At 59.1% G+C, this 25,320-nt stretch overlaps 1 protein-coding gene across 3 annotated transcripts in view; it reads right to left on the bottom strand.

Moving 5' to 3' along the window:
* The window catches only part of TTC7A (tetratricopeptide repeat domain 7A), a 112,957-nt gene that overhangs the window by 21,607 nt on the left and 66,030 nt on the right, over nucleotides 1–25,320 (bottom strand). For all 3 annotated transcript variants that reach the window (XM_028515504.2, XM_036027929.1, XM_036027930.1), the window contains 6 exons: nucleotides 23,588–23,705; nucleotides 22,340–22,397; nucleotides 21,136–21,208; nucleotides 18,062–18,222; nucleotides 4,612–4,728; nucleotides 1,119–1,216 (listed from right to left, as the gene is read on the bottom strand). In XM_028515504.2, the coding sequence (XP_028371305.1) occupies nucleotides 1,119–1,216; nucleotides 4,612–4,728; nucleotides 18,062–18,222; nucleotides 21,136–21,208; nucleotides 22,340–22,397; nucleotides 23,588–23,705 (625 nt within the window). The remainder of the gene's footprint in view (nucleotides 1–1,118; nucleotides 1,217–4,611; nucleotides 4,729–18,061; nucleotides 18,223–21,135; nucleotides 21,209–22,339; nucleotides 22,398–23,587; nucleotides 23,706–25,320) is intronic.

Raw genomic sequence — 25,320 nt, 5'->3', positions numbered from 1 at the left:
GAAGATGCGCACAGGAAAAGCCTGAAAGGCCACGTGTTCAGGCCTGGGTGGCAAAATTATGGATGATTTTTCTTTTCTTCCTTTTGCTATTTTTGCTTTCTGTTTTCACAAATGCGTGTTATCGCTTCTTACACAACAAGGTCCCATTTGAGGTCATGCTGTGAAAAATCTGTAGGTAGCAGCTCAGGTCAGACCCTGCACCCCCTGGAGAACCTCCCCCTGTGGCAGCTCTGGGTGATGTGCATCCCTGTGTCTGATACACGAACCGCTGACATTCATGGTTCACAGGCAGGTGAGGTGCGAGCACTTTCTCTCAGAGGCAATACAGCTCCAGGAAACCCAGGAGACCTCAGAGCACACCATGGGTGATTTCTGTTAATCAGATGAATGCACATGGAACCCCAACATTTGTTCATGGTTCCTCCCCCTCATCCCAAGGGCGCTATGCCCTCCTTCGCCAGGCCCTCCTTGGAGTCAGCAGCCCCACAGGCCCCCTGCACCCCTCAGAGGCACCTCTCAAGTTGGGGGCTGGGGGCTGGTCTCAGCATCAGAAATCAGTGCCATGGCTTCACGATGAAGGAGCCCCTTGGTTCATGTCCACAGAAGTGGGGAAAATGAGCAAGGCCACTAAATACGCCTCCCTCACACTTCCGTTCCTGTGACTAATTCTTCTTGAGTCTCTGAGGGAGGTATTCTGCGTTAATCAGGTCCTCGGTTAATGGTCAGCTTTGGGCTTCGAGTTGCACATTTAAGTTCAGGTCATTCCTTCCGACTTGATTCCATCTACTAGGGGTATTGTCATGGCCGACCTTGATCCGAAGGTGCAGCCTCAGAGGAAATGGTTTCTGTGCTCCGTGCTGTCATCAACTTCAGTGTCCCCTCTCTTTTCACCTGCACCCAGGAGGTGGGGTCCCTCCCTTGTCTACTCCAGCCAGCAGCCATCTCGTCCCAGAGCCACTTGGGCCCTGAAGGATGCTGCAGGGCAGCTCCTCAGCACGAGGCCCTTGGGTGGCAGCTGACAAGGGGCAGTGGGAAGGTGTCACTCTCCCCGTTCCTGCTCCAGCCGGGAGAGTGAGCCGTGCACCCCGTGGACGGCTGCCCACAGGGCACATTCTTACCGGAGTCCGCATCGTGGGCATCGGGCAGAGTCAGGTGCATGCCACTCTGCTTCTTCAGCGTGAGGCCCTCGCCGACGCTGCCATCCTTCTCCAGGCCTCTGGAAGGCAAGAGAGGGCCAGGCCCCGGTGAAGCGGAGGGCTGACAGGAGAGCGAGGGAGCCTCCTGCCAGGCAGGCTCTGGGGCCGAGAGTTCAGGCCCTGGACCGGAGCCAAAGCGGGGCCCAGGAGAAAGGATGGAGACGACCAGAGCAGCAGGAAAGGTCAGGGCCCAGGCTTGGGCGCTAGGATCCGGCTCGCCCCAGAAGCTCAGCTGACAGCGGTACTCACCATCATTCACACACGCCTGCACATGCTGCCTGCTCTGTGCCTGTGTGGCCATCGCTATACCCCCCTATCCCCCACGCCCCCACGTTTGGTTCCCGAAGTGACAGGCTTGCTAACGCTGCAGCCACCAAGAACGTTCTCGCTGTCCTTCTCCGCCCAGCCCAAACCCCCATCTACAGAACCAAGCCCGGGTGCCCCTCATCTGTCTAGAAAGCCTCCTGTGGCTCCCCTGCCACTCACGGAGGCCGTCCTCCCTTCCCTGCTCTCTGTCGGATGCTGCACCACAGATGCCAAGGATCAGAAACTCTCCAGTTCTGGCCAGGAGCTGCCTCGGGCCACCATGGGGGGTGAGGGGGGGGGGCGTCATTCTACCTTTTACTGCCCTCACAGACACGGAACACTGCTGAGGACTGGCTTCCAAGGAAAGCCTGGGCCTCGGAGTCCCCTAGAAGTGTCCCCAGCTGCATTGCCCCTGCTTCCCAAGGAAGGCAGGCCAGATGTTATTCTCTGCCTCAGGCACACTACCTTGTCTGCCAGGGTGGTGTGGCCTCGGAGGAGCCAAAGGAGGCCCTGGCATGACAGATAAATAAGCATGGTGGTCCCAGTCTCCTCCCCTGCCCCAATGCCCCAGGTCCCCTCAGCTCCCACACTGCTAGGGAGGTTCCTCTTTTCTCAGAATGGGAGGATGGGGAAGTCACCAGCTCAGAAAGGCAGCTCAGCCTGTTGTGCCCTTGAGCTGCCCCTGCCCACTGCCAGGGATGCCTGTGGCCTTGAACCTGCTGACTAGGGAAGCTCAGAGGAGGGGCGAAGTGGAAAGGGCAGGAGAGGTGACAGGCACAGCCTGGGGACAGGCGCTTCTCCCTGCAGGAGGGAACCAAGATGATGGTCCGACGGAGAACGTGGAGCCTGGGGAATACTTGCCATCCTAACGCAGGCTCACAGTGGCCTGAACGTGGGCTTGTGGATGCACAGCCCTCTTTGCGGGCCCTGGAGGAAACTACCCACCAAAGCCCACTGTGTCAGGGCCGGTTCCTGTTCTCGCCCACTCTCTTCCCTTTCCCAGGAGGCACCCGAGTGTGGGGCTGGACGCTGGGTTAAAACCACGGCGCCACTCCTTCTTAGCTCTGTGACCCTCAACAAAGCCACCTTTCAGGGCAAGTTCTCCAGATGAGCTGTCTGACCTTGAAATGAGTGTGAGAATGTTGCTCTCACGAGGCTGTTGTGAGGAGCACGTGAGATAATGTGGGCCGGCGCCCAGCACGCGTGGGCTTGGAGCAGCTCCACAAGTACAGCTTCTCGTCCCACCCGCCCTCCCAGCCCCTAAAGGGGCCCTCCCTAGGGCTCCAGAAACAGCCTACCTTGGGGACCTTTTGCCTTTGGTTCTCAGCCAGTATACAGCACTGCTCCTGCCCTAAAGAATCTGACAGCCAGATGGGGAGAAGAGACGGGCCAAGTTGAGCAATCAGCAAGACCCAGATGGAGAGGGCTAAGCAGACAGCGTGACTGGAGGCGCCAAGCGGAGGGGCATCTGGGCAGGGCCTGGGGGAGAGTGTGGGAGTGTGGACCAGTGGGAGCACAGCAGGAGGTGGGGCGGGGCAGGCCAGACCCTCAGGCTGCGGATTCCAGTGGATCCTTAGCTGACCCCAACTAGACTTTACAGATCTAGTTTCTGCTCTGTGGCTCCAGGTTGAGAAAGGATGTTTCCTATTCTTGGGAAAGCCTGGAGGGTCCTGGATCCAGGCCTCTGGGCCCAACCATTTGTCTACAGGTAGCTGGTCTGGCTGAGCCCTGCCCTGCCCTACCCTGAAGGTTCCCCCAAGGAGGGCCAGGTCCCTCAGATCACAGAAGAGTGTGAGTGGTGGCTTAAAAAGACCCCAAGGCAAACCTCATTGTCCGCTCAGGGGGAGCACAGCTGGGCCCTGTGTGCCTGGGGACAAGGCTGTGGAGCCAAGAAGGCCTGAAGGAGCAGGCAGCCTGCCACTCAGTGCAGAGGACCGGGCTGTGCACCTGCCCGAGTGGCCACAGCCAGTGAGTTGCAGAACGAGATGCATCCAAACACCAGAGTCTAGCCCTCACCCTCACATCAGGAAAAGGTGGCCCCCCCTTTTCCTTTCTGAAAAGTCCCTCACCTCAGAGCTTTCTTCTGGCAGCTTCCACCCACTGGTCCTGCTCTGCCCTGGAATTTTCCAGGCTCAGAGGCCTGCAAAGAGAAGGCTGATCCTACCCTGCCCGAGGGTTTTACTCCATGGGATTACCCTGCGTCCCCCTCTGTCAACTTCACCATCAGAGACCTGCCTCTGGGGGCTGTGGAAGCCTTCTGGGCTCCCGAGTCCCAGTGAAAATGCAAGTGCCTCCACTAGCGCGGGGTCCCCTGAGGCCCTGTTGGGGGGTGACAGCCAGCAGTCCCAGAGAAGGGGGAAGAGGTGGGGTCCAAACCCAGGAAGAGGCAGGGCCCTGCCCCGCCTGACGCCCTTTTCCACTTTGGGCTCACAGACTGAACCTAAGCATCCTGGTGGTTTGAACAAAGGCTTTCTGCAGATTCAGCCTGGACAAGAGTGCCCTGCTCTGGCCCAGGACAACACCGGAGCCCAGGCCAGGGACTGCAGCAGGAGACAGGGTGCGTGGGGAAGACAGGAGAGGTCCTTCCAGAATTCTGCTTCCTTGTGTTTTTTTGACTTTCAAATGGAAAAAGAAGTGTCAAGGTCCACAGGCTGGGACTCAGGAGGCCCAGGTTCAAGCCCCAGCACTACTACCATTTAGCAGGCAAGTGGCTCTGGCAAATTACATGGGTTCCCTGAGTCCCAGTTTCCTCACTGGGGTGAGAATAAAATCCGATAATGTCCAAGATATGCGCAGCTAATGTGGAAGATAGAGAAGCAAGCCCAGCACCTGGCTCTGATGCTCGACAATGACTTCTCTTCCCTCTTACTGCCCTGGATGTCGGCATCCTAAACAGGTTCTTCACATGCTTCACAGAGGACGGTAACACGGTTAAAATTAGACCAGGATGTAAAAGGCCTCAGGAGCAGTAAGTCCCCCATTCTCATTCAAACGTTCTCATCTCCCCCCATCCACCAGGCATGGGGCCACCCTGCAGTGGGTGGTTGCCCCGGCAACCACTCTCCGTCCACTTTAGCCAACCCAAGGGACGATAATGACAGCCACTCACCCCAGCTGGGAGAAGTTGTACAGGGTCTGCCACAGTCGCAGCATTTGCCTGCAGGTCACCAGGGCTTCCTCCGGGCCTTTCAGCACCTGCTCCAGCTTCACCTTGGTGAACAGCAGGCTGCGGGAGAGAGAGGGGCAGTCAGCAGGCCCCCGTGGGCCCTGGATAAGGGACAGACCCAGAAAGTACCTTTGAGTCGAGGAAAGATGCTAAGCAAGGGACGGGTAAAAGGTCACCGAAGGGCAGAGCTCTGCTCTCCAGCCTGCCGGCACCCAGCAGCTGCTCAACCAGCATCGCCTCGACTGAATTACAAACCTCGTTTCCTGACCCTGGATGCATGAGGACACTCATGTTTGACTTTATCAAAGGATTCTTCATGAATTCCCTGAAATGGCCTGGTCCCTTTATGTATCCAATAGGGTTAAAGCTACATGAAGTCCTATTCAGTTACCATTTAGGAACACAGTTACTGCGCAAAGGGAGAGCAGACTCAGAATCTCAACCTGAAAACCAGAAGACCTCTGATGTAAGAATGGTGTGGGGGGGTGTCCCTCCGAGGGGCTGGGAAGAGGGGGAAATTGCTGGCTCCACTGGGCAGTGGGGCTCCGGGAGCGGCAGATGGCTACCCCCTCTGCCCAGGACACAGCAGAGACCTTCGGAAGACTGGCCCCCAGGACTCGGGTGGGGTCTGGACACCTGCTGTGCCAGGGCTTAGACTTCGAGTTGTTGGGGAGATCTCGGGACCCTCACACGGTTTAAGGCGGTGGCCGTGTACCAGTGGGTGTGGAGATACTGTACTCCACCACGGGTGCCGCCAGCACCACACAGGCACTGGACAGGCTGGCTGGGCCTCCTGCTTCCCACTGGGTGGTGAGCAGCGAGGCCCTTCTATTCCCAGCAGGCTGCTGGGCAAATCCACGCGACTGTCATACCCTGAGCTCGACTGCTGCCGCATGGTCCTGCCAGCCCGTCTGAGGTCGGCACACAGGCCCTCGTGGAAGCCGAGTCCTACATCCAGACAGGGAGCACCCCTGTGGTCTAAGGGTGTGGCAGGGCCCGCCGGACAGGGAGTCCTGGTGTCCGCCCATCCGGGAGCTTTCCCCTCCGACCTTCTCCCACACTCAGGGCCCTGGGCTCCACCGAGACCTGCACGCCCAGGCTCATGAAGGACTTTGATGGCCTCACTCTGCTCCTTTCTTCTCACACTTTTTTAAAAAATTTTCTTATTGTTGTTCAATTGCAGTTCTCCCCCCCCGCACCCCCCCCGCCCCAACGCCCACACCTTGTTTTTCTGACTGTGACATGTCGGTAGAGAACGCAGGGGGTGGCATTTCTCCCAGTCCTCTTTTCAGGGAGGGGTCTGGGGTCTGTGCAAGTATTATTTTTCTTCCTCACTTTCCCCCAAACATGCCCCGTGCCTTTCGTACCCCTGCCGCAGGGCACCACCACCCACCCTGAGTGGCCTCTTCTCTACACTGTCACCCCTCCCTCATGATGGACATCAAACCTCACCGCCCTCAGGAAGCCTTCCTAGACTCTCGGGGTGCCCTGTTGACCTGCGGGGTCCCCAGGGCAGAAGCTGTGGCTGCCACAGTACCCCGGTGGGCAGCTACTAGGGAGACTGGGTCCTGCTGCCCCAATTCCCCTTTCCCAGATTCTTGAAGGGGCCGGCACTCCAGAAACACTAGGAGCCTCTGCTTTAGGGAACGTGAAGCGCAAGACGGTTTCTGCCTTCAAGCTAACTATTACTGCTACAAGTGACAACTCGCCCAGAAAACTGAGCACTTCGGATCAGACTCCGTGCCAGGAAGAAACAGAGAAGGGGTCTTGCTGGTATTTGATGAAAACGAGGGTGCGGTGGGATACAGGTGCGAGTTGGGGAGGAGAGGAGAAGCGTGGGGGTGGGGTGGGGGACCGGCCAGTGGCCGGAGCAGCAGGTGTGGGTGAGGAGTGAACGTCTCTGCCCAGGGAGGCAGGAAACATCCAGGCTCAAGTCCATCCCAAGGTTGCCCTCCCCTCAGGCAGCAGAGTCCTGTGAGCGGGGCCACTGGTCTGAGCTGGTTCCAGGATGGCTGGTGTCACAGTTCGGCATGGCCAGGGAGACCTTCCTCAACAGAAAGCCCTGTCCCAACTGGCCATGACAGCAATCCGATGTCTGCGTGTGCCACTCTCCACTCCCATCACCCTTCTGTGTGACCCTGGGGACCCGTGCACTGCTCAGAGGGGTATCAGCAGCTCCCTGAACCGCAGGACAGTCTCCTGGACTCATCCATGCTCTGCTTCATGATGATGCTCTGCTCCATGATGTCGCCCTGCTGGGACTCGCCCTTCCCCCGCCAACGTCCACCCAGGCCCAGCCAGTGTCACCCTCCACTGTGTGTGCCCATGGGGCTGCACACACACCCCTCCAGGACCGATGTCACGATGTCGGGATGTGGTCATTTGCACACTTGCTGGCTGGCGTGCTTCTAACTCATCGTGGAAGTCTCTCTCCCTTTTTGCATCGGGGTCAGCAAACCACTCCACTCCTTCCGAAGGAGCGACTCTGCTGCTCTTCTGACGGAGACCCTCAGCGCCCCGGGCCTGCCCCTCCACCTCCTCCACCAGGACGGCAGCTCAGTTCTCCTAATGGCCCGAGAAGGCTGGCGGGGCTCTGGTGGGCCGCCCTGGCGGCTAGCAGTGGTCTCCTCCGACCAGGCCAGCCCCTGGCCTGTGTGTTTTATATACTTGAATGAACCTAAATTGTCCTTGGAAGGAAGGATTCTGGGAATTTTTAAAAGCCTACTATTTTAATGCAGCGGCTCCAAGTCCTCCTCCTCTGAGTCTGACCACCTCTGCCCTTCTCTAACTGTTCTGGATCGTGTGTGGTTAGCACTTAATCCCTGTGTATATGCGCGCGCGCGCACACACACACACACACACACACACTGTGTTTCACTACAGAGACTTAGGAGTTTAATAATGAAGATGAACTCACACCAAGCGTTTTAAAATTCAGACACTTGAAACAGTGTGTGGCCAGTCTTACCCACAGGTGCTAAAACCACCATTTATTTTGGCCTGCGTCTTGCAGTGGGCCCCCACCTGGAAGACAGGGCCCTGCCTCCTCCCGCGTCAGTGTCCCAGCTTCCCCGGCGCCTGGCCCAGAGCTGAGCCCGCGACATTCGCTTCAGACTGTGAAAATGCATGTCACCACAACCACCAGGCCACGGCCTGGGCCTCACAATCCGTGTTCATTTAGAGTGGATTTCTGACACCATGTCCCGCTGCTGGGTCCTGGCTGGGAAGGTAGGAGAGGAACCTGACCACTCGCTGCTTCGTAACTGCTGTGAGCTGGACGCACGCGGCCAACAAGCAAATGTGCCAGCGGATCCCATTCTAGGTTGCTCAGGAGTGAAGTTGTACAGGGCCTGGGGAGGAGCAGGGGGCTCTGGGCATGATGTGAAGACGCCTGGCTGCCTGTCACTAGGGGTCTGCGTCCCAGAGGACAGCCCCCCAGGCAGAGCCAACGGAACAACCGGGAAGAGTCTGAGACAGGAAGGCCCGTGACACTGGAATCCAGCGGCCCACTCACACGCTGACCAAAGCCATTCCAGGACAGGAATGGTCACGTGGCTGTCCTCAGCCCCCACACGGTGACCTGACTCAGAGTGGACAGGCACTGGCCCGGGGGCAAGAAATCCGAGCCAGAGTCGCAGCTCTGGGGCTACCCAGCTGGGCATGTCACAGGTTCCAGACCCGTGAAATCGGAGCAAGTCCCCTGCCCGGTCTGCCCAGGGATCCCACAGATGAACTTGAAGCAGCAGCTGATGCATTTAGTCCTCATGCACAGGCCCGCCTCCGGCTGGGGAAGGGACTCCGGCTTTGAAACTGCAGACCTGGCAGCCTTGGGAAAGCAGTGTCCAGGCCAGGCGCCTCTGAAGGCTCTCAGAAAGTCCCTGAGCTTCCCGGCCTGTTCGGCAGGACAGGTGGTCCTCCTCGTGGCTCCCGGGACCCGAGACTGGCAGGACAAAGGGAGAAGATGGAGGGATGGACAGAGCCACAGCAACCTTGGCTGTGACCCCCCTCTTGCGAGCACTTTCCTGTTTTTTAAGCTGCGCAAGCCCATGCGGAATAAACACCGAGGTCTTTTAAGGCTACATGCCCTTGCCACGCCACTGCCTCTGACGGCAGATGTGAAAGTGAGTGTTCTCTCTTGGGACGGGGAAAGAGCGAGGGTCAGTGCAAACACAGCAGGCACTCTGTCCCTCCCGGGCCGAGGCTGCTGGGGCTGCAGGGAGGACAGCCCTGGGCCCTGGCGCTCTCCACAGCCTGAGTGCCCCGGTCCTGGTGGGGAGGCCCAGTGTGGCTACAAGCCCACTTTTCGAGAGCTCAGGTCCTCCCTGAGAATGCCACTAAAGCCTTGACAGCCAGGGGGACACCTCAACCACCTCATCTACTACGGCTCTCTAGTCAAGGTGAGGACCCGTCACCTCCGAAATCACCCTCACAGTCCAGCACTGTGGGTGGGCAGGAGGGTGCCCCTGCTGAACAGTGAGACATCTCAGTCCTGAGGTCCACCTGCCTGTGTCTGGGCCAGCTCCCCTCTGTGGGGGAAGCCAGACACCAGTGAGGTCAGTGTCTGGGTGTCCCCACAGGTGACCAGCCTGGCCAACCTTCCCTATCGCTTCAGCCAGGGCCGACGATGGAGGTTCCCAGGGGAATGCTCGGGTAGGCCTCACATCCGCCTCCTCTTCCTTGCTGCCCGGCCCACGCTCCTGTGGCAGCACCGGCGGCGGCGGCCTGCTCGTTACCGGTCACAGGGACTGAGGGTCCTCAGGTGGAGCCCTCCCACTTGAGGCAAAGACAGATACTTCTTTCCATGGCTATGAAGAGGATCTTAGGGTGAGCTTCCTCAGAACTGGGTGAGCACGAGTCTTTCCAAAACCATTTCTATTTTTTGAAAGAATGATTTCGTGAATAGGGGATATTTTTGTGACAATGGCCCCAGCAAAGCAAGCACAGTTTTGGGGTCAGAGGTCGTCTAATCCATCCCCCCATTTCCAGAAGCCTCCGGTCATTCACCCATATGTCCCCTCTCCCACCTCCGGGTGGCACGGGGTGTGGGCAGAACACAGCTGGCTGCAGGGAAGGACCTGGGCTGTGTGGGTGGCAAGTACAATGGGCCCACATTTTCGCTTTCATGTTCCGGAAAGCAGCTCGCTACAAAAGCACTCAGCACGCAGAACAAACACTTGAACACAGTAACTGCTGTGCACCCGAGGGAGCTACCTCTGGCCCCTGGCTCACTGCTTGTCCAACAGGAGGACATTGTGCAGAAACATGGCCTTTGGCGTCAGACGAAGCAGGTGCACTTCCAGGCTCTGCCGCTTCCCAGCGAGCACCTTTGCCTCTCAGAGTTCCTCCTGCTGGGTGAGGCAGGGGCAGCAGTGGCACCGCCCAGGAGGGCTGTGGGAGGCCCATGGGCGACAGAGCCTGCGAAGGCGGTCCCGGTGCACTGTCAGGTCTCAAGAAAGGGCAGCTGTCATCTGGCAGGGACCATGTCTTTCTTCTCTTTGTAGCCCCCATACCTGGCCTAATGTCACTCAGTGGATCTTTGCTGGATTACAGAGATGGAGGTTGGGTCACGAGGACTTTCTGGAGAGCTGCGAGCGTTCCCAGGAGCAGACGACTCCAAGGAAGCGAAGCTGCAGGGCGTCCTGCAGAGCTCTCCCCTCTCCGTGGCCCCATCCATGCATCTGCCCTCTGCCAGGCCCTGGGCAGCTCTGCCCGAGCTCTCTGGCTCCTGGCCATCGTGGGGGCCCTCCATCCTGGGAGGAGGGGTGGCAGCAGGTGTGGCAAAAGCACAAAAGGAGGCATTATCTCTTTAAAGGACAGTAATTTGTAATTCCAGCTGATGGCTGCACTGTGCTGTTTTAATGAAGCGTTCTATTTTTATAGAAAACACATAATTGAGTGAGAAAGCAGGCTATTCTCTGAGTCAGGCAACCATGCCTCTGGAAAGTCTAACTCCTCGGCCAGGAAGCCAAGCCTGCCCACCGCATGGGGCTCTGCAGGAAGTGGGCCCCATCCCAGGCCGCCCCAGGTCAGACTCAGTGGGGGTGAAAAGCAGGGTCCACGTTTGATGGCCAAGTTCAAATCCCAACTTCCCTTCTTCTAGCCATGTGATCCTGGACAAGTCATGTAATTTTTCCGAGCTTGGTTTCGTATCTATAAGATGGGAATGGCAGTAGCTATATGCCTTGGGGGTTCTTATGTGGGAACGAGGTACGTAAAGGCCTAGCAGGGGACTGGCACTTACTTCATCAGGGGTCCAATCCACATTTGCCCTGTCATTCCTGTTTCCCTGCCTCGCTGCCCTTACGTCCAGTTGCTCACTTATGTCCTCCGCACCTCCGTTTCTTTATCAGTAAAGAGGGAATAATGGTGTCCCCTCACCTCCTAGGGCTGCTGAGGGGGTTCTGTGAGGAAATGCAGGCAGCGTGCTGAGGGCAGTGCCCAGCACAGAGCAGGCGCCAGCGGGCTACTGTCTTTCTGTGACTGAGCTCGTGGGTTCCAGCCCCCCGGGGTCATTCAGCCCACCTGTTGATGTGGGCTCTGCCCCCCGATCCGCCACCTGGAGGTGTCACCTAGCTTTCCCATTCGTTTGTTCCCCTCTGAAGTAGGAGAGTCATAAAAACTAAAACATAAATCAAACCAAAACGACAACAAAACAGGGTAAGGGGCTGAGCACGCTGAGGGCTGTAGGACACCAACATCCCCATGGGCCCCTGCCGTCACGGTCTGTGCCTCCGAGGGCCTGCTTGGGCGCCGGCTGCCGGCTGTGGGTGCTCTACAGGAGGAGGGGGAGGCAGAGGACAGGTCACAGCTTCTGCCCCAGAGGTGCTTCCAAACCCAGGGGGAGCTCAAACAACACATCCGAGACAATTAGGAAACAAAACAGGAGAACCAAGTACTCAGTTTAGTGGTTCAGCTCTGAGGACCGTGCATGGACTTCAAGGCCAAGTGGAGCCGAGGGCAGCCTCAGAATGGGTGGGACTCGGAAGCAAAGTAAGGGGAGGAGGGCACCCTGGAGGGCTGGACTGGTGGGACAGAGGTCCAGAGCTGGGCTGGGAGGGGCCAGCCTGACCAGGGAGCGATCCCCTCCCTCCAGGACAAGATGGGGGTGGAAAGGAGGGGGGAGCAGCCCCTCTGAGTGGGAGCCCACCAGCCCCGGCCCCTTCCCCGCCCCAGACTCCGGCTGTGCTCACAGGGTGCTCAGAGTGGCTCAGACCCTGGCCAGGAATGCCAGGAATCAGAGAAGGACACAGGCCTTCCCGACTCCTCTGGATTCCAGACCTCCGGGACAGACTCCAGGGCAATTTACTGGTGAAATCTCACACGGCGCCCTCGGAGGGCATCATTGTAAAGCTCCAACAGGAGCAGGAAAAGGCCGTGCTCAGGCCCAGCCCTATCACCTCCCACGGACTGACCCCCAATGTGAAAGGGACCCTCAAGGCAGCTCTTCCTAGCCCTGCAAACCAGTGATTTCTCCTTGGGTCTGGAGGGTTACACTGTCCCATGTCCCCTACCGTTTTAAGGCTCCTGTTGATCTTCTGCCTATTAACAAATTCATCCAATGTGACCTAACTTAGAAGCTTTAAAGATCAACAGCATGTAAGCTGTGTGCACTGAAGTTAGCTTGTCCCTACTTCAGAGGGCTTGCCCCACCTGGAGGACAGCCCCCCGCCAGCACACGCCTGTGGTTGGCTGCGTGGCCAGGCCCTCCTCTCCGTGCGCACTGGGGCGGGGGGGTGGGGGTGGGCCCTTTCTCCAGGCCCACTTCCCTCAGCTGCAGGCCACCTCTGGGTACCTCCAGATGACTCTCCAGACACAAATTCACCATCTTGAAGGGTAAGAATGCAAACCACACAGAGCCATTCCATAACCATTCAGGGGTGCTGGAACTTCCAGAAGGAAGGTCCTCAGGTGGAACAAAGCCTAACAAAGGTAGGCTCCTGGCCAGGTATATGACACCAAGAAGCAAACTCCTTGGTTCTGGTTTAACTCTGCCAGGGAGCAGACCCCTGGGGCCTGACGACCACTCACGGCAAAAGGGAAGCCAGCCGGGCTCTTCTGGCACGAATGCCCTCGCCCTCTCTTCTCAGGGGCTGGGCCGCTCCTGCGAGAGAGTGGTGCGCCCCTCGCCCCAGTGCCTGCCTGCAGCACAGGCTGGGGACAGAGGGGTCAAGGGGTCAGGAAGCAAAGGGCTAAAACCACTTTAAAACAAATGAAGGGTTCCTATTGGAAAAATCTGCAGATAACTCTCTCTCTTTTCCTTCCTCTCACCCCCAAACAAAAACCAGAAGTTCATTTATCCTCCTGGTCTGGTTGCAAGCAGACCACTAGGGGAGAAACTGAGGACTGCGGGGACTGCAGCCTCACGCAGAGCGAGATCACAGGAGGCCGCAGGGAGCTACCAGCCAGGGAAATGCTGAATGTCACAGCAGCTTAGCAACCAGGAACTGACCTTTGGGGAAGAGAGCGCAGCGCCAGTGATTATGCCGGGCTTAACACTTCCCTCAACCACAAGGCCTGCGAGTTTAAGCCCTGGCTCTTGTCCTCAGGGGGGCCGCAGCAGCCAAACATGCTTAGTGAATGCGGCGCAGTGATAAACTAGGTTTGTGCTAATACCTTTGATTCCAGCCCACTTGCTGGAAGGTTGGTATTTTAAGCATCCTTTTGATCTACTGCGAGTCCCTAGTAAGAGCCATCCAATAAACACTGTGCTTAAGCCAGAAATGTTAACAAGAGCCCCAGGACCCTGATCTTCTGCCACGTCACATGCCACCTGAGCAAAGGGCGAGGCAGGCCAGGTAGTCAGAGAGGTGCCCCTGGGGCTCACGGTAGCCTTAACCAGATAAGGCTGAGGTTGCCCACGCCTAGTTATCAGCTCAAACATTTTCCAAAACAGCCTAGGTTTCCCTGGGGAGACAGCTTTGATGGTTCCATTTGTTTGTGCACAGCGAGCTCCAGCTTGTCCAGAGGGCTTGCATTGTTCCTGTGCTGGGGACTGCCCCCTGGGGCTCTGACACACCTTCCCCCAGGCCCTTCCAAGTCCCCCTGGACCTGGGCTTGGCTGGGCAGAAACTCCCGCAAGGCCTACCCTGACCCACAGGGGTGGGTGGAGGCAGCCGTGGCTCGGAGGAGTTGGGCAGGAAAAGCTAGTTGGCTCCTCTGCCCTATGGCCTGGGCTTTCAAAACCCGTCTGGCAGGCTGCCAGGCCTGGGGCGGGGGCAGTGACTGACAGGCTGGTTATTGGAAAGCTCCCATCATTAACCCACGAATGTTGTTTGGTTACCATGGCGACTTTCACTACAAGTGGCCTGACTAAAGCACAAGGAATCTGTTACCTAAAACCACAGCCCCAAGGAGCCCTGGGCTTCTGGACCCAGCTTATCAGCAGTCGGTTCCCTTTGACCCCATATTCCTGCCCCTCCCCTCTGGGCCTCCCAGCTGCCTCCCATACCCAGGACCAGCAGAAAAGACTAGCAAAGGCATTTCCACGCTTGCATGGGCCCTCTTACATTCCTCCGCCGGGCCTGGCTTGCAACCAGGTCCAAACAGGGTGGCTGCTGCCCCCGTGAGGCCCCCTGCAGGCTAGCCAGGACCGCCTGGCCAGCACATGTGTCCAGGGCTTAGTTAGAAGCCCTCAGGATTTCAGGAAGCTGCTCAGGGTGTCTGGTTCCCCCCGTGCCAGGGTCACACTGTCCCTGTGGCCATCAGTCTCTGCCTCATCACGTTCCTGCCTTTTTAAACCCGAACTCCATTAACTAAAGGTCATTCTGCAGCACGGAAATCAAGATCTTCCTTGCTTTGCTTTCTAATCCCTGAATTCAGGCGGATTTTCAAAAGTTCAACTCCACGAAAGCTGGGTTTTTCTCCTCGAGTCTTGAGACTGCTTGTAGGAAGAGTGGCCACTCGTGCAGCTAAAAAGCTTAAAAACCTTTCACAGAGCGTCCATGCCCTCCCTCACACACAGGGCACCCCCTCCATCATCTGGCCCACACCACTGCCCCCCCGGGTCCCACGTTATAGTCTCACACTGTCTGTAGGCTGACTTTCAGACTCCCCTGCCCTCCACTGCTGCCCCTCACCATGGCTGTACACCAACTGTAAGACCTTCTCTTGCCTGGGTCTCACGGTAGACTTTGGAAGCAGGGGGAGGCAGGGCAGATGTCAGCCTCTTGGCACATGAGAAAACGAAGGCACGGAAAGGAGGAGCATGCTGCTGGAGGGGACACAGTTAAGGGACAGCCATGACTCCCAAGGGGATAAGCTTACATGGAAAGGGGTCCATTGTTGCCAGTGGCACCCTCCCCGGTGCCAGGCTTCCTCCGCCCCTGACGCTGACCTGCCCGTGGCTTTCTCCACTAAGCCAGGCTCTGCAGCCTCTAAAAGACCTCAGCCACCTGGGACAGCCAGTGGGGAGGGGCTCCGTGGCAGGCAGACCCAGACCATGGGCTTTTATGTGCCCCCCCCCCCCCCCCCCCCCCCCCCCCCCCCCCCCCCCCCGAGTATAGAGACTCTGTTGGGAATGATGAGGTCAGGGTGAAGGGGGTTTGATACTTTTGTTTCGCTGCAGTGATATTTACTGGGCCAGTCATTTAATTAACTGCCGTGGCAACAGCCGGAGTCACGCAGCTTGCTCCCCATGCAGGGAGCAGCTGGGGAAGCAGGATGCAGTTTCCATTGAAGAGCAATGACATTTTTCAGTGATCCCTGACCGGTCATGGACTCAGTGGCATTTCCTGCTAATCCTCAGGTTCTGTGCTCTGGGTTGCATCTGTGGGGAACGGTGTCGACTTATCTGCAGAAGCCACGCTCACACTCCACAGTCATTCCAGAGTCGTGTGGTGGGTGGGTTTCCCAGCCCCACTTGTTTTCAGGTAGATTTTTTTTTTCCTGCCTAAGAAACAGAAATGTGTCCTCTCACAGTTCCGGAGGCCAGAGCCCCCTGTATTTTTTCCAGTGAGTTCTGCAACCTCTTAGGGCTGGTTCAGACTGAGATGGAGCTCCTCATGGTTGAGGTAAGGGTGCACGGCAGGTCAGAGACAAAGAACCCGTCACTGTTTCTGCACCCTGTCGACCCCAAAGTGCAGACTTCCAAAAGTGAGGCACTGTGGGGGAGGGGATGCTCTGGTCCCCAAAAGCTCCATGGCAGGCCCCCCTGCAGTGATGACAGAACAGAGGAACCCTGAGGAGGCCTCTGGGGATGGCACTCGAATGCTTTCCTTCCTTAGGCTCAGACCTCAACAGGGTCTTGCTGCTGCCAGCCCCACATTCCCAGCCCCCGAGGCCCCCGTGATGGTTCTGCGGTGTCCGGATGGGGCAGCTCTTTTCCCACGATGGAGGCCGCCCCTGGAGAAGGCTCCCGCCTGCAGAAGTGGGGACACAGCCCACACAGAGGGGCACAGCCGTCCCACAGACTGACTAACAGCACAGTCTGCGTTGGACTTCTCTCCTTCCCTGGGTGAGGCTCCCTCTGAGGGTCTGCTGAAAGCATCTCCCCGAACACATGCGCAGCGCAAACCTGAGAGGTCAGGCCCAGATGCCCACCTGTGGGCCTCCCAAGGGCATCACCAGCCTCACAGCAAGGGCCACCTCCCTCGCCTGCCCATGAAGACACTTTCAGCGAGTGACACATCCTGGGGAAGAATTGAGCCCCTGCCTGAGGTCGGAGGAGGGGGTGGGCGGTGCATCCACTGCCAGTAAGGGAGGGAAGGCTGGGGAGAAGACGTCTTCCTCACCAAGCCCAAGACCCGGGGAGGATGGAGGAAGCTGACAGGAGGCAGGAGGCACCTCCCATGGGTGCACTGGGAGGGGGCTGGGGGAGAACCAGAGGCCCCACCCCCCAATCTTGAACATACCCCACTCCTGCTGTGCCTCGAAGAGCATGGCCTTTAGGCAGATTTTCAAAAAGTGGCATTCGCCTCCCCGCAGCAGACCAGGGGAGGTGACTCTGCCAGGAAAAAGCTCTCTGCCTAGACGTTAGGAAGAGAGAGCGTACAGGAAGGTGCCAGGAGCTGGGACTGGGGCCCAAGGAGGGGCGGAATGAGTAGCATATGAACCCCCTTCCTTTGTCTCCGTCAGGACAGCTCTGCTCCCATCTGCTCGCCAGGGTGCTTTGGGGCGGGGGTGGGGGGTGGGGGGTGGGTGTTGGCCTGAGCTCAGGTGAGCAGGCCGGCCTGCAGCATGAATGCCCACCCAAGGCTGTAGGCACTGGGGCTCCCTCTTCAGTGAGGCACACTGGGAAGTTTGTGGTTAGGATGCTCTGCCACTGCCAAGCCCCTGGGTGTCCTCCCAAGGAGGCCAGAGGGTCAGTCCTGTCGCTGGTGGGCTAGGGATGAACAGAGGTGGTCACTGGGCTCCCCACGTAAAGGGAACCTCCCCGGGCTGAAAAAACCACAGCTTTCCTCATCGCCTTGCCGGGCTGTGGCACCCACCAACTTCCCCTAATGCTTTGGGAACCTGCTTCATGGGCAGCGTGAGCCACCTCTCAGGGTGGCCAGGACTGCGCTTCTCTCTGCCATCTGCAGCAGCACTGGCTGCTCTAAACAGCCCTCCTGCAGACCCCAAGGTTGGACACGGTGGGAGTGGGGTGCTGAGGGGCCCCATCCTGGGATCACGGGGTTCAGAGAAACAACATCTGTTACACCCAGTGTCACCTGCCTGAGGGGAGGAGGGCAGAAGTCAAGCTGCGCTCCCCCTTGTTCCCTCCTGCAGAGCAGTGCACCCTTCTGCCTCAGCTGGCCCAGCATGGCTCTTGTTCCCAGTGTCCCAGCTGGGTGGAAGCAGGTCCTCTGTGTACAGGTGGTGGCGGGAGGGCATAGTCTACCACCTGGGCCAGGTGCAGTGTGCACTCTGGTCCAGAGATGTGCACTTGGGTGATGCTGTAAATAGTGGTGGTGGGGTGTGTATGTGCAGGGGCTAAGGATGAAGGGAGAGGCCAGGACCGCCCTGGATGGAGAAAACTCCTTCCCTATACTGCCCGCTGACCTGCTTGGAGGCAGGGGGATGGCTCCCTTGGGCCCCACCAGCCTAGCCAGTGTTAGAATCCACCCTTGGCTGGCCCAGGGTTATGACGGAGTTACACAAGTTAGTGTCCCCAGAAGGCTCCAGTGCAGAAACCAGGGCAGGGAGGAAGCAGCCTGAGTATGTTTGTTCCAGCATAGCCCCTTCTGTATCCGCACAGCCAGGATGGGGCCTGCAGGTGGGGCCTGCAGGTGGGGCCAGAGCCATTCTCCTACCCTACAGGTCCTCACCCCGCCTTGACTCTCCAGCCAGGGAATGCGCATGCAGTGAGCACTCAATCAGCGTATGTCGGCTGGCTATGTGGCAGGGTGGGGTATGCGCGTGCATCTGCACTGTGCCCAGCCCGCCCCCAGCCCAGCAGCGTCCACAGGGAACTCACTTGAAGTTTTCGGGGTGCTCCGAGATGGCCATGTTGATGACGTCCAGGGCGTGCTGGTAGTGCTTCTGGGCAGAGAAGAGGAGAGCCAGCAGGTGGAGAGAGTTGGCATCGTCCCTGCACAACTTCAGGGCCTCCTGCAGCTGCTCCATGGCGCTGGAGATCTGCCAGAGAAAACCGCCAGCTCAGTGACCTTCCCCAAGGCCCACGCCCTGCTCCAGGACTTTGGTGCCAGGCGCCATCAAGGAGACACGAGACTCAAGTGAGACCCTGGGCACTGGGGGAGGGGATAGTGCACTGGTGAGAACACATGCCCCCAAGTCACATGGCAAGAGGGATCTGCTGCCCCAAGCCAGGCCCAGGAAGCCTCCGCTGTTCCCACTGGCTAGTGGAGAGGTGCAGGTGTGCGGTGCAGTGCAGAAGACCTGGTAGCCGCTGGGAAGCCCTTCCCAAGCCCGAGGACTGAGGGCTGTAAGGGGAGGCCGCCAGGCCACTAGCTACAGACCCAGAGGTGGCCAGGCTCTCTTCTCTGAGCTGGCCCACATAGTGACAGGGGCCGACAAATAAAGGTGCCTCCTCCTCAGAGGCTCACAGTGGCAGCAGCCACTCTGGGGTCAGGTGGGGTCATAGATTCCAGCTCTGCCAGGTTCCAGCTGGCGCCCTAGGGCCAGGATGTCACCCCTCTGAGCCACAGCTCTTGCGCTGCACAACGAGAACAGCCATGCAGTGGCTGAGGGGGTGTGGACAAAGGCTCCACAGAGTACCACGCACATTTGAAATGTGTTTCCTTCTGCAAGCCCTCAACGCCTGGCAGTTAATGACCATGTAGGATTCTTCCTTCTGGTCCTGAGAGACGTGCTGTCTCATGCTCTCACGCCTGCCACTTGCGTCAACTTGTGTGACTGTCCACACCCCCCCAGGAGCCTCGTGAGTCTTTTTAGAAAGATTCGCTTCTTATCAAACCTCAGACACTATAGCCCACCCCCACCATGCTCCTTGAGGGGCCTGTGGCGCAGGCCGGCTGGGGCTTTGGGTCCCAGTGGGCCCGGTCCCTGCCTGGTCTCCTCTGCACAGGCTGTGGGCAGTGCCAGGCCCCAAGTCTTCCCATGGGGACCTCCCTTTGTGGAAAGGTCAAGGAAAGGCAAGGCAGAAGCTAAGGTCTGTGTCTGCCTGAGGTTGCTGCTACCCTGGTGATTCTCCAGGATGGACCCCATCGTCCTGAGCTGGGCATCCCAAATCATAGCCTGCATTCCTCGGGCAGCCATGCGCACTCAGGGCAGAATGGGCCAGTGGGCCTGCAACCCAGGCAGGCCAGGTTCCTGCTTACAGTCCATCCATGTGTCCTTAGTCCCCTGACGCTACCAAGAGCTGGGGTCCCCAAGAAAACTGGGTGCCAGTCTCCACTGGCCCGGCCCAGCCATCTCTCTGAGACAACAGACGCCATTCATCAGAGGTGGCTGAATAATTAAAGATCTTTAAAAATGCATCACCAAAGGTTTATCATGAATTTGGCAGGAAAAGCACTGGTTCTTTTACAGAGGGCTAAAAATAAAGTGGTCTCAGGTGTCCTGCTGTCCGTGCTCCCGGGAGCACCAGGGCAGACCGATGTTCCTGGAGAGAGCGGCAGCAAGGTGCCGAGGGCCTCGCCCAGGACCTGGAAGTCAGGAGCTATGGGCACAGTGGGTGAGGGGCTGGGACAGTCAGAGGCAGCCTAGATGTGGAGGAGGGGTGAGTGAGTGGGGGGAGGGGTGGGCTGCTAGAGAGAAATGGCTGAGACAGAGGGGGCAGAGTGACTCAGAAGTAGGGTAATGACAAGTGATGATTCAGGTCATGGCAGACAGGGGCACGGGGACAGGAGAGGGAAGGGTCCCAGCGATGACGGTCAGGGTGCAGGGAGGAGGAAAGCCAGGCCGCTGCAGGGTTGAGGGGAAAGCGAAGCAAACAGCGACCTGACAGGTAGAGAGAAACTGCTCAGCGAGCCAACTGACCCAGAGACTCGGACCAGTGAGACCAACCCCCAGGCCAGAGGACAGGGCCCCAAGTGTCCCGTCTCCAAACAGGACACTGGGGGTTTCTTAACTGGGGCAGATGGGCTCTAGGCTAGACGCCTAGGTTCAGGGCTGGCCCGGCCAGTGCCCAGTGCCCACTGCCCAGTGACTGGGCTCAGGAGAGCCTGAGGTCCTCAGATATAACATGGGGCTGAGGGCCTCCTCACCGGATGCAGAGCTCACCCAGACCAGTGGGGTGGGTGCAGCAGCACCCCCGTTAGCCAGCACTGCTCATCGCCCGACCCCAAGCAGGTGGGGCTCTGCTGGCTTCTCTCCAACAATGTGGAGTCTTGCTGTGTCCCTGCCGGTGCAGGTGAGGGCTGTGCCGCAGGAGTCAAGCCTTGCCTGCTGTCCCCAAGCAGTCCAGGGCCCACGCTCACTGGGCCAAGGCCACCGAGAGGTCCTGCTTCCGAGGCCGGGTGAGGCACAGAGCACTGAGGACCCAGGCACACACGTGGGTCAGCGACGTGAGGGCCTGGGACGAAGCTCTGGCTCTTTCCTGAAAGAGAATCTGCTGGGCGGGTGACTGCTCTCACTCTCGGGACCAGCGTGGGGAAGGAAGGTGGGCCAGCCTGGAGAACCACAGGTGGTGGTGGTGGTCCCCATGGGGTGATAGTGGTCAGTGTGTGGGAGGCCCCCCCCATCAGGCCCCAGAGGCCAGGCCTGACAGTGGTATCCACAGAGTCAGGGAAAAGCACTCGGCTGCCCCGATCTGTGGAGAAAGCTCGGTAGGTGAGGACACCAACAAACGCTTATTGTGACCTGTTGTCAACCTCTCACCAGTCTGACCTGTTCTAGGGGGAATGAGGGCAGAGAGTTATCTGCCCACCGTGTGCCTGCCCCGGGCCAGAGGCTGTACCCCATTTCTTGACTTGATCCTACTGAGTTGTCTGAGGAGTAGTTTGAAGGTGCTCATGTAACAGGTAAGGAAATAGAGGCTCACAGAGATCAGGTCACTCACAAAGGGTGGCACAGCTGGTAAAAGCAGTGGTGCCAGAGACCTGGGGGTTAGGAACTGTTAGGACTCACCTGTCGGACAAGGGCTAGCTGCAGGGAGACATAGAGGATGACCTGGGGGTCGCCAGGTGCCAGTTGCTGGGCTCTGTATGGAGAAAGGGAGCAGTAAGTCAGTAGCCAGGGGCTGAGTGACCAGCGTCTTACAGGGGCCTCCAGCACGCCAGCATGCTGTGGGGCGAATTGCTGGGTATTCTGCCTGGCCCCGCTTAGAACAGGGCCCAGCCAGGAGGTCACGGCTTGGGCACAAAGCCTGCAGCGGGGGCAGTAGGCTCCTAAAGGGCTGGCTCTGGCTGAGGGGGGGGCAGGGTGCCGGGAGGGGGAGGATTGGGGGTGGGGGAAGCCTGTTATCTCTAGGCAGCTGTTGGCCTGGCTGTGGGCCTCCTGGTACAGAGCCTGGAGCTGCCCTCTCCCCCACGGGACAGAAGGGAGCGCCTTCCTGAGGGTGGAGGGGCTGGGAATAGCCTCTCCGGGCAAGAAGACTCAGGAGGGAAGAGGTGGCAGGGGACGGAAGGAGATGCCCCCCTATCCTGGCTGCCCAGGATGGGATTGTACGACCTCAGAAGGGAGCCGGATGTGCTGCGTGTTGAGGAGGCCGGCACAGAGTCTGGGGCAGGCCCCTGCCCGCAGCTTCCACATCGGTGCTAGGGGATGAAGGTGGGGGGGGGACAAGGCCCTCCGGGCTGAGGAAGCAGTGGGGAGCGATGCTGGGGGGTGGGGCTCAGGGCTGTGGTGGAGACAGTGCTCAGCCAGCGCGGGTCTGAGGGAGGGAGGGCCGATGCTGGAGGAGGGGCTTCTCTGTCCCCCTCTCCCACCCCTGCCTTCTGGACCCTGGGCTGCCAGCAAACCTCTGGGGGGTGCTATGGGTGGGGGCTCCTCACAGCCCCTGAATTTTTGAGCTCCTGCTATAGGTAGGGCACTGTGCAAGGTGCTTTTCCTAATTCACCTCAGGTATTTGTCACAATACTCATGGGTTATTGTTCCCATTTTAGAGCCACAACTCAGGAGGGCTGCAGCTGAGCCTGGGTTGGGGACGGTCCACTGGTGTTAAAAGACTCAATCCCCCACCCAACCCCAAAGGCCCGCCCTGCTTCCTGTGCGAGCTCTCAGAGCCTCGGCTTCCTGGTCAATGACACGGGACAGAGACCTTTGCCCCGCCACACCAGGGGGTCCTCTGCGCACTGACCACCTTTGCCTCCGCGCCGTTCGGGCCCCTCACCTCTCCAGCGTCTGCAGTGCCTTCCGGTGCAACTCGTCCTGCTTGCTTTTCAGAGTGGCTGCCGGAGACAGGGGGAGACAGCCATGAGGGGGCGCTGGGGGTGCCGGCCGCGCCCCGCCCCGCCCCACTGCAGGGCACAGGCTCTGCACGGAGAGGCCCCACCGGGCCCTGTTGGCAGACGCTGGCGCTCAAGCAGCTCCAAACTGATGCCGCCCACTGCTCCGGTTGCGGAGGGGAGGTGCGAGGTGTCCACTGGGCCCCGGCCTCCGGCGGGGTCCCCACATACCAGGCCCTTCCCCTCCACCATCGTTTTCACCGCCTGGGCCAACCTGACCCTCTCCAGGCCTGAGCCTGGAGAAAAAGGTTCCCTGGGCCACATGTTTCCCTGGCCACATGCCTCCCTGGGCTTCCTGACCTACAAGGCTCCTGCTTTTTTTTTGACCATTTTTAACAAATTTTAAGTGTACAGTTCCGTGGCAGTAAGTCCATTCACAATGCTGTGTAACCATCACCGCCATCCACCTCCAGAACTCTCATCGCCCCCAACAGGAAGTCCACACTCACTGAACGCTAACTCCCTCCCTCCCTCTAGGTTTCCGCCCCTCCCACCCCCCCAGCACTCCAGTAACCTCTGTTGCACTTTCAGGGGCCGATGCCTATCCCATGTTTAGTCTAGGGGGGCTGTCACCCCTTCCCCTCAAGCTCCAAGGAGACAGAAGTAGGTGGCTGCCTGACCTGTGGGGGCCACACTGTTGAGCTGGCAGGTCTGGGGAGAGAATGCTAGGCTCTGGGTATAGAGCAAGAGTGAAGCCCCTCAGCCAAGCACAAGCATTTATTAAACGCCTGCTGGGTACCCAGCTCTATACCACGTGTAGAGGAGGGTTCCAAAGACCCCAGAAGTTCACAGCAGTGCTGAGGTTAAAGGTGAACCAGAATGAGGTAGAATTCGGGGTCAGGGCTGGTGGCCTGTTACAGCTGCTGGCACCTCCGGAGTCCCAGGGGCAGAGGGTGGCACAGGCTCTGCCAGGAGCTGGGCTGGGCCTTGAAGGGTGGGAAGAACTGGTGGACGGAGAAGGCATCCCTGAGAGTGGTGAGGTCTGGGCAAGAGTGGCACTGGGGCTGAGAGGTGTATGTGCGCACACCTACCCCAGAGGAGCCCGTGGGGTGTGTTGGGAGGTGGACGCTGATGGAACAAGAGGCCTGGGGGGCCAGGGTCACCCCAAGCAGAGGTTCTGAGGTGGCACTCACCGTCGGTGGCCTGCAGGCTGTAGGTGAGACCCAGCGCCAGGTAGCCCTTGGAGAGAAACTCCCCAGCGTCCTCCCCAAGGTTGATCACCATCGTGGCAAAGCACTCGGCCTCCTCCAGCTGCGAAGAGGAGAGGCACAGTTCACTGGGAGGGCTTCACTGGCCTCAGCATGCAGCCCACTCACAGTCCCAGCCCGGCTCACTCCCGACTGCAGTTCCCTGTGTGCACAGCACGACCAGAGAGGCCAGGCAGTGTGGCTGAGGCCTCCAGGTTGACAGCCAGAGTGGAAGGATCAAAGCTGCTGCCTCTACCTGTGACTCCCAGGACCTCTTCACCCACCCAGGGGCCTGCACTCACGGCCGCAGGGCACTACATCTCTCACAGAAAGCGTCCCTCACCCCAGGGACTGCCGCCTCCCATCACGTGCCCTGCTGAGAGCATGGACCCCGGACCAGGCCAGTCTGTGCCAGCTCCTTTCCTCATCTGGCCTCTGTGGGTCCCTGGGTCTGTCCCTGCTTGACAGAAGGAAGCCAGGGGCAGGAGGTACAGGCAGGGGCCCGGGACTGGCCTGGGGGACACTGCCCACCCTGCAGAGTGGTCGGGCTGCCACTTCTGCTCTGCCGGTGGGCTCACTCCCTGACACAGAGAACTCAACTTCTGTGGGAGGAAAAGGCCTGGGGCTGTTTTTGTCCTATTCCAGCTGGAAAGGGACCAATTGGCACAGGTCACGTGGGCTCACATCATCATATACAACACGTGACACAAAGACAGGGGCATCCACAAGGCAGGCCTCCCGAGCCCGCTGGGTGACCCCAGCAGGCAGGCCAGTCAGGGAGGCAGGGGACAGCTGGGGGCCTCGGCTGTGCCCACTCCCAGCCCACAGGCCTCTAAGATGCCCCCTCCCCCCTTGCAGGCCCAGGAATGTTAACTGCCTACATGCTTGGCGTGGCAGTGTACCCAAGTCTGTGTCACCAAGAACAAAGAAGGGGGCTTAACAAATCATTGCCAAAGCCCATGGCCACACGCAAGCCCCCTTGTGTGGGTGGCTTCTAGTGTGCCCTGCCCCACTGGTGTTCCTGCCTAGGCCCAGCCCCACTCCCTTGGGAGAGGGGCAGCTCTGCGCGCCTTGCGGTCTGACCACTGGTCACAGCTAGGGTAGAGGGGACGATGGACTCTCTCTCTCCGGAGTGTATGGTTGAGATGCTGAGACAGAGCCCATCAGCCTGGAGACGTGAGCTGAGCTGCGTCCACCATCTGGGCGTAGCTGTGTGAGCTGCCTGCAGGAACAAGGCTGCTGGAGCCCAGAGCCCAGGCAGTGAGCAGAGAGGGAAACAGTAAAGCCAAGTCCAATGGAGCCCGAGCGGGGAGCTGACAGCCCAGACAGATAGCTGAGCGGGGCTGAATCCCCCCGGGGCCCAACCATCAGCCCTGACACATGCTGGCCAGGGTGGTGGGCAACCTCCAGGTTGACAGGCTGGTCATTAAAAAAATGAGGGAGTCGGGGAGCTGGGCCTCTGACACCATCAGAACTGAGGGGCTGTGGTTCAAGGGGAGGCAGCAGCTCAGGAAACCCCACAGTTGCCCGCTGGCCGCTGCCCAGCCCCGACTGGCTGGGTAGGGCCAAGGCTGGAGATGCTGAGATCTGTCTCCGGAGCTCCTGGCCCTGCAGGACTCGGGAGGGGTGAAGGGGCCTGGAGTCAGAGCCAGGCTGGGAGGAAAGCACAGGCCGCTGGC

Source organism: Phyllostomus discolor, chromosome 6, assembly GCF_004126475.2.
Source record: "Phyllostomus discolor isolate MPI-MPIP mPhyDis1 chromosome 6, mPhyDis1.pri.v3, whole genome shotgun sequence".
NCBI classification, from domain to species: Eukaryota; Metazoa; Chordata; class Mammalia; order Chiroptera; family Phyllostomidae; genus Phyllostomus; species Phyllostomus discolor.
This window is presented reverse-complemented; position numbering and strand designations above follow the sequence as displayed.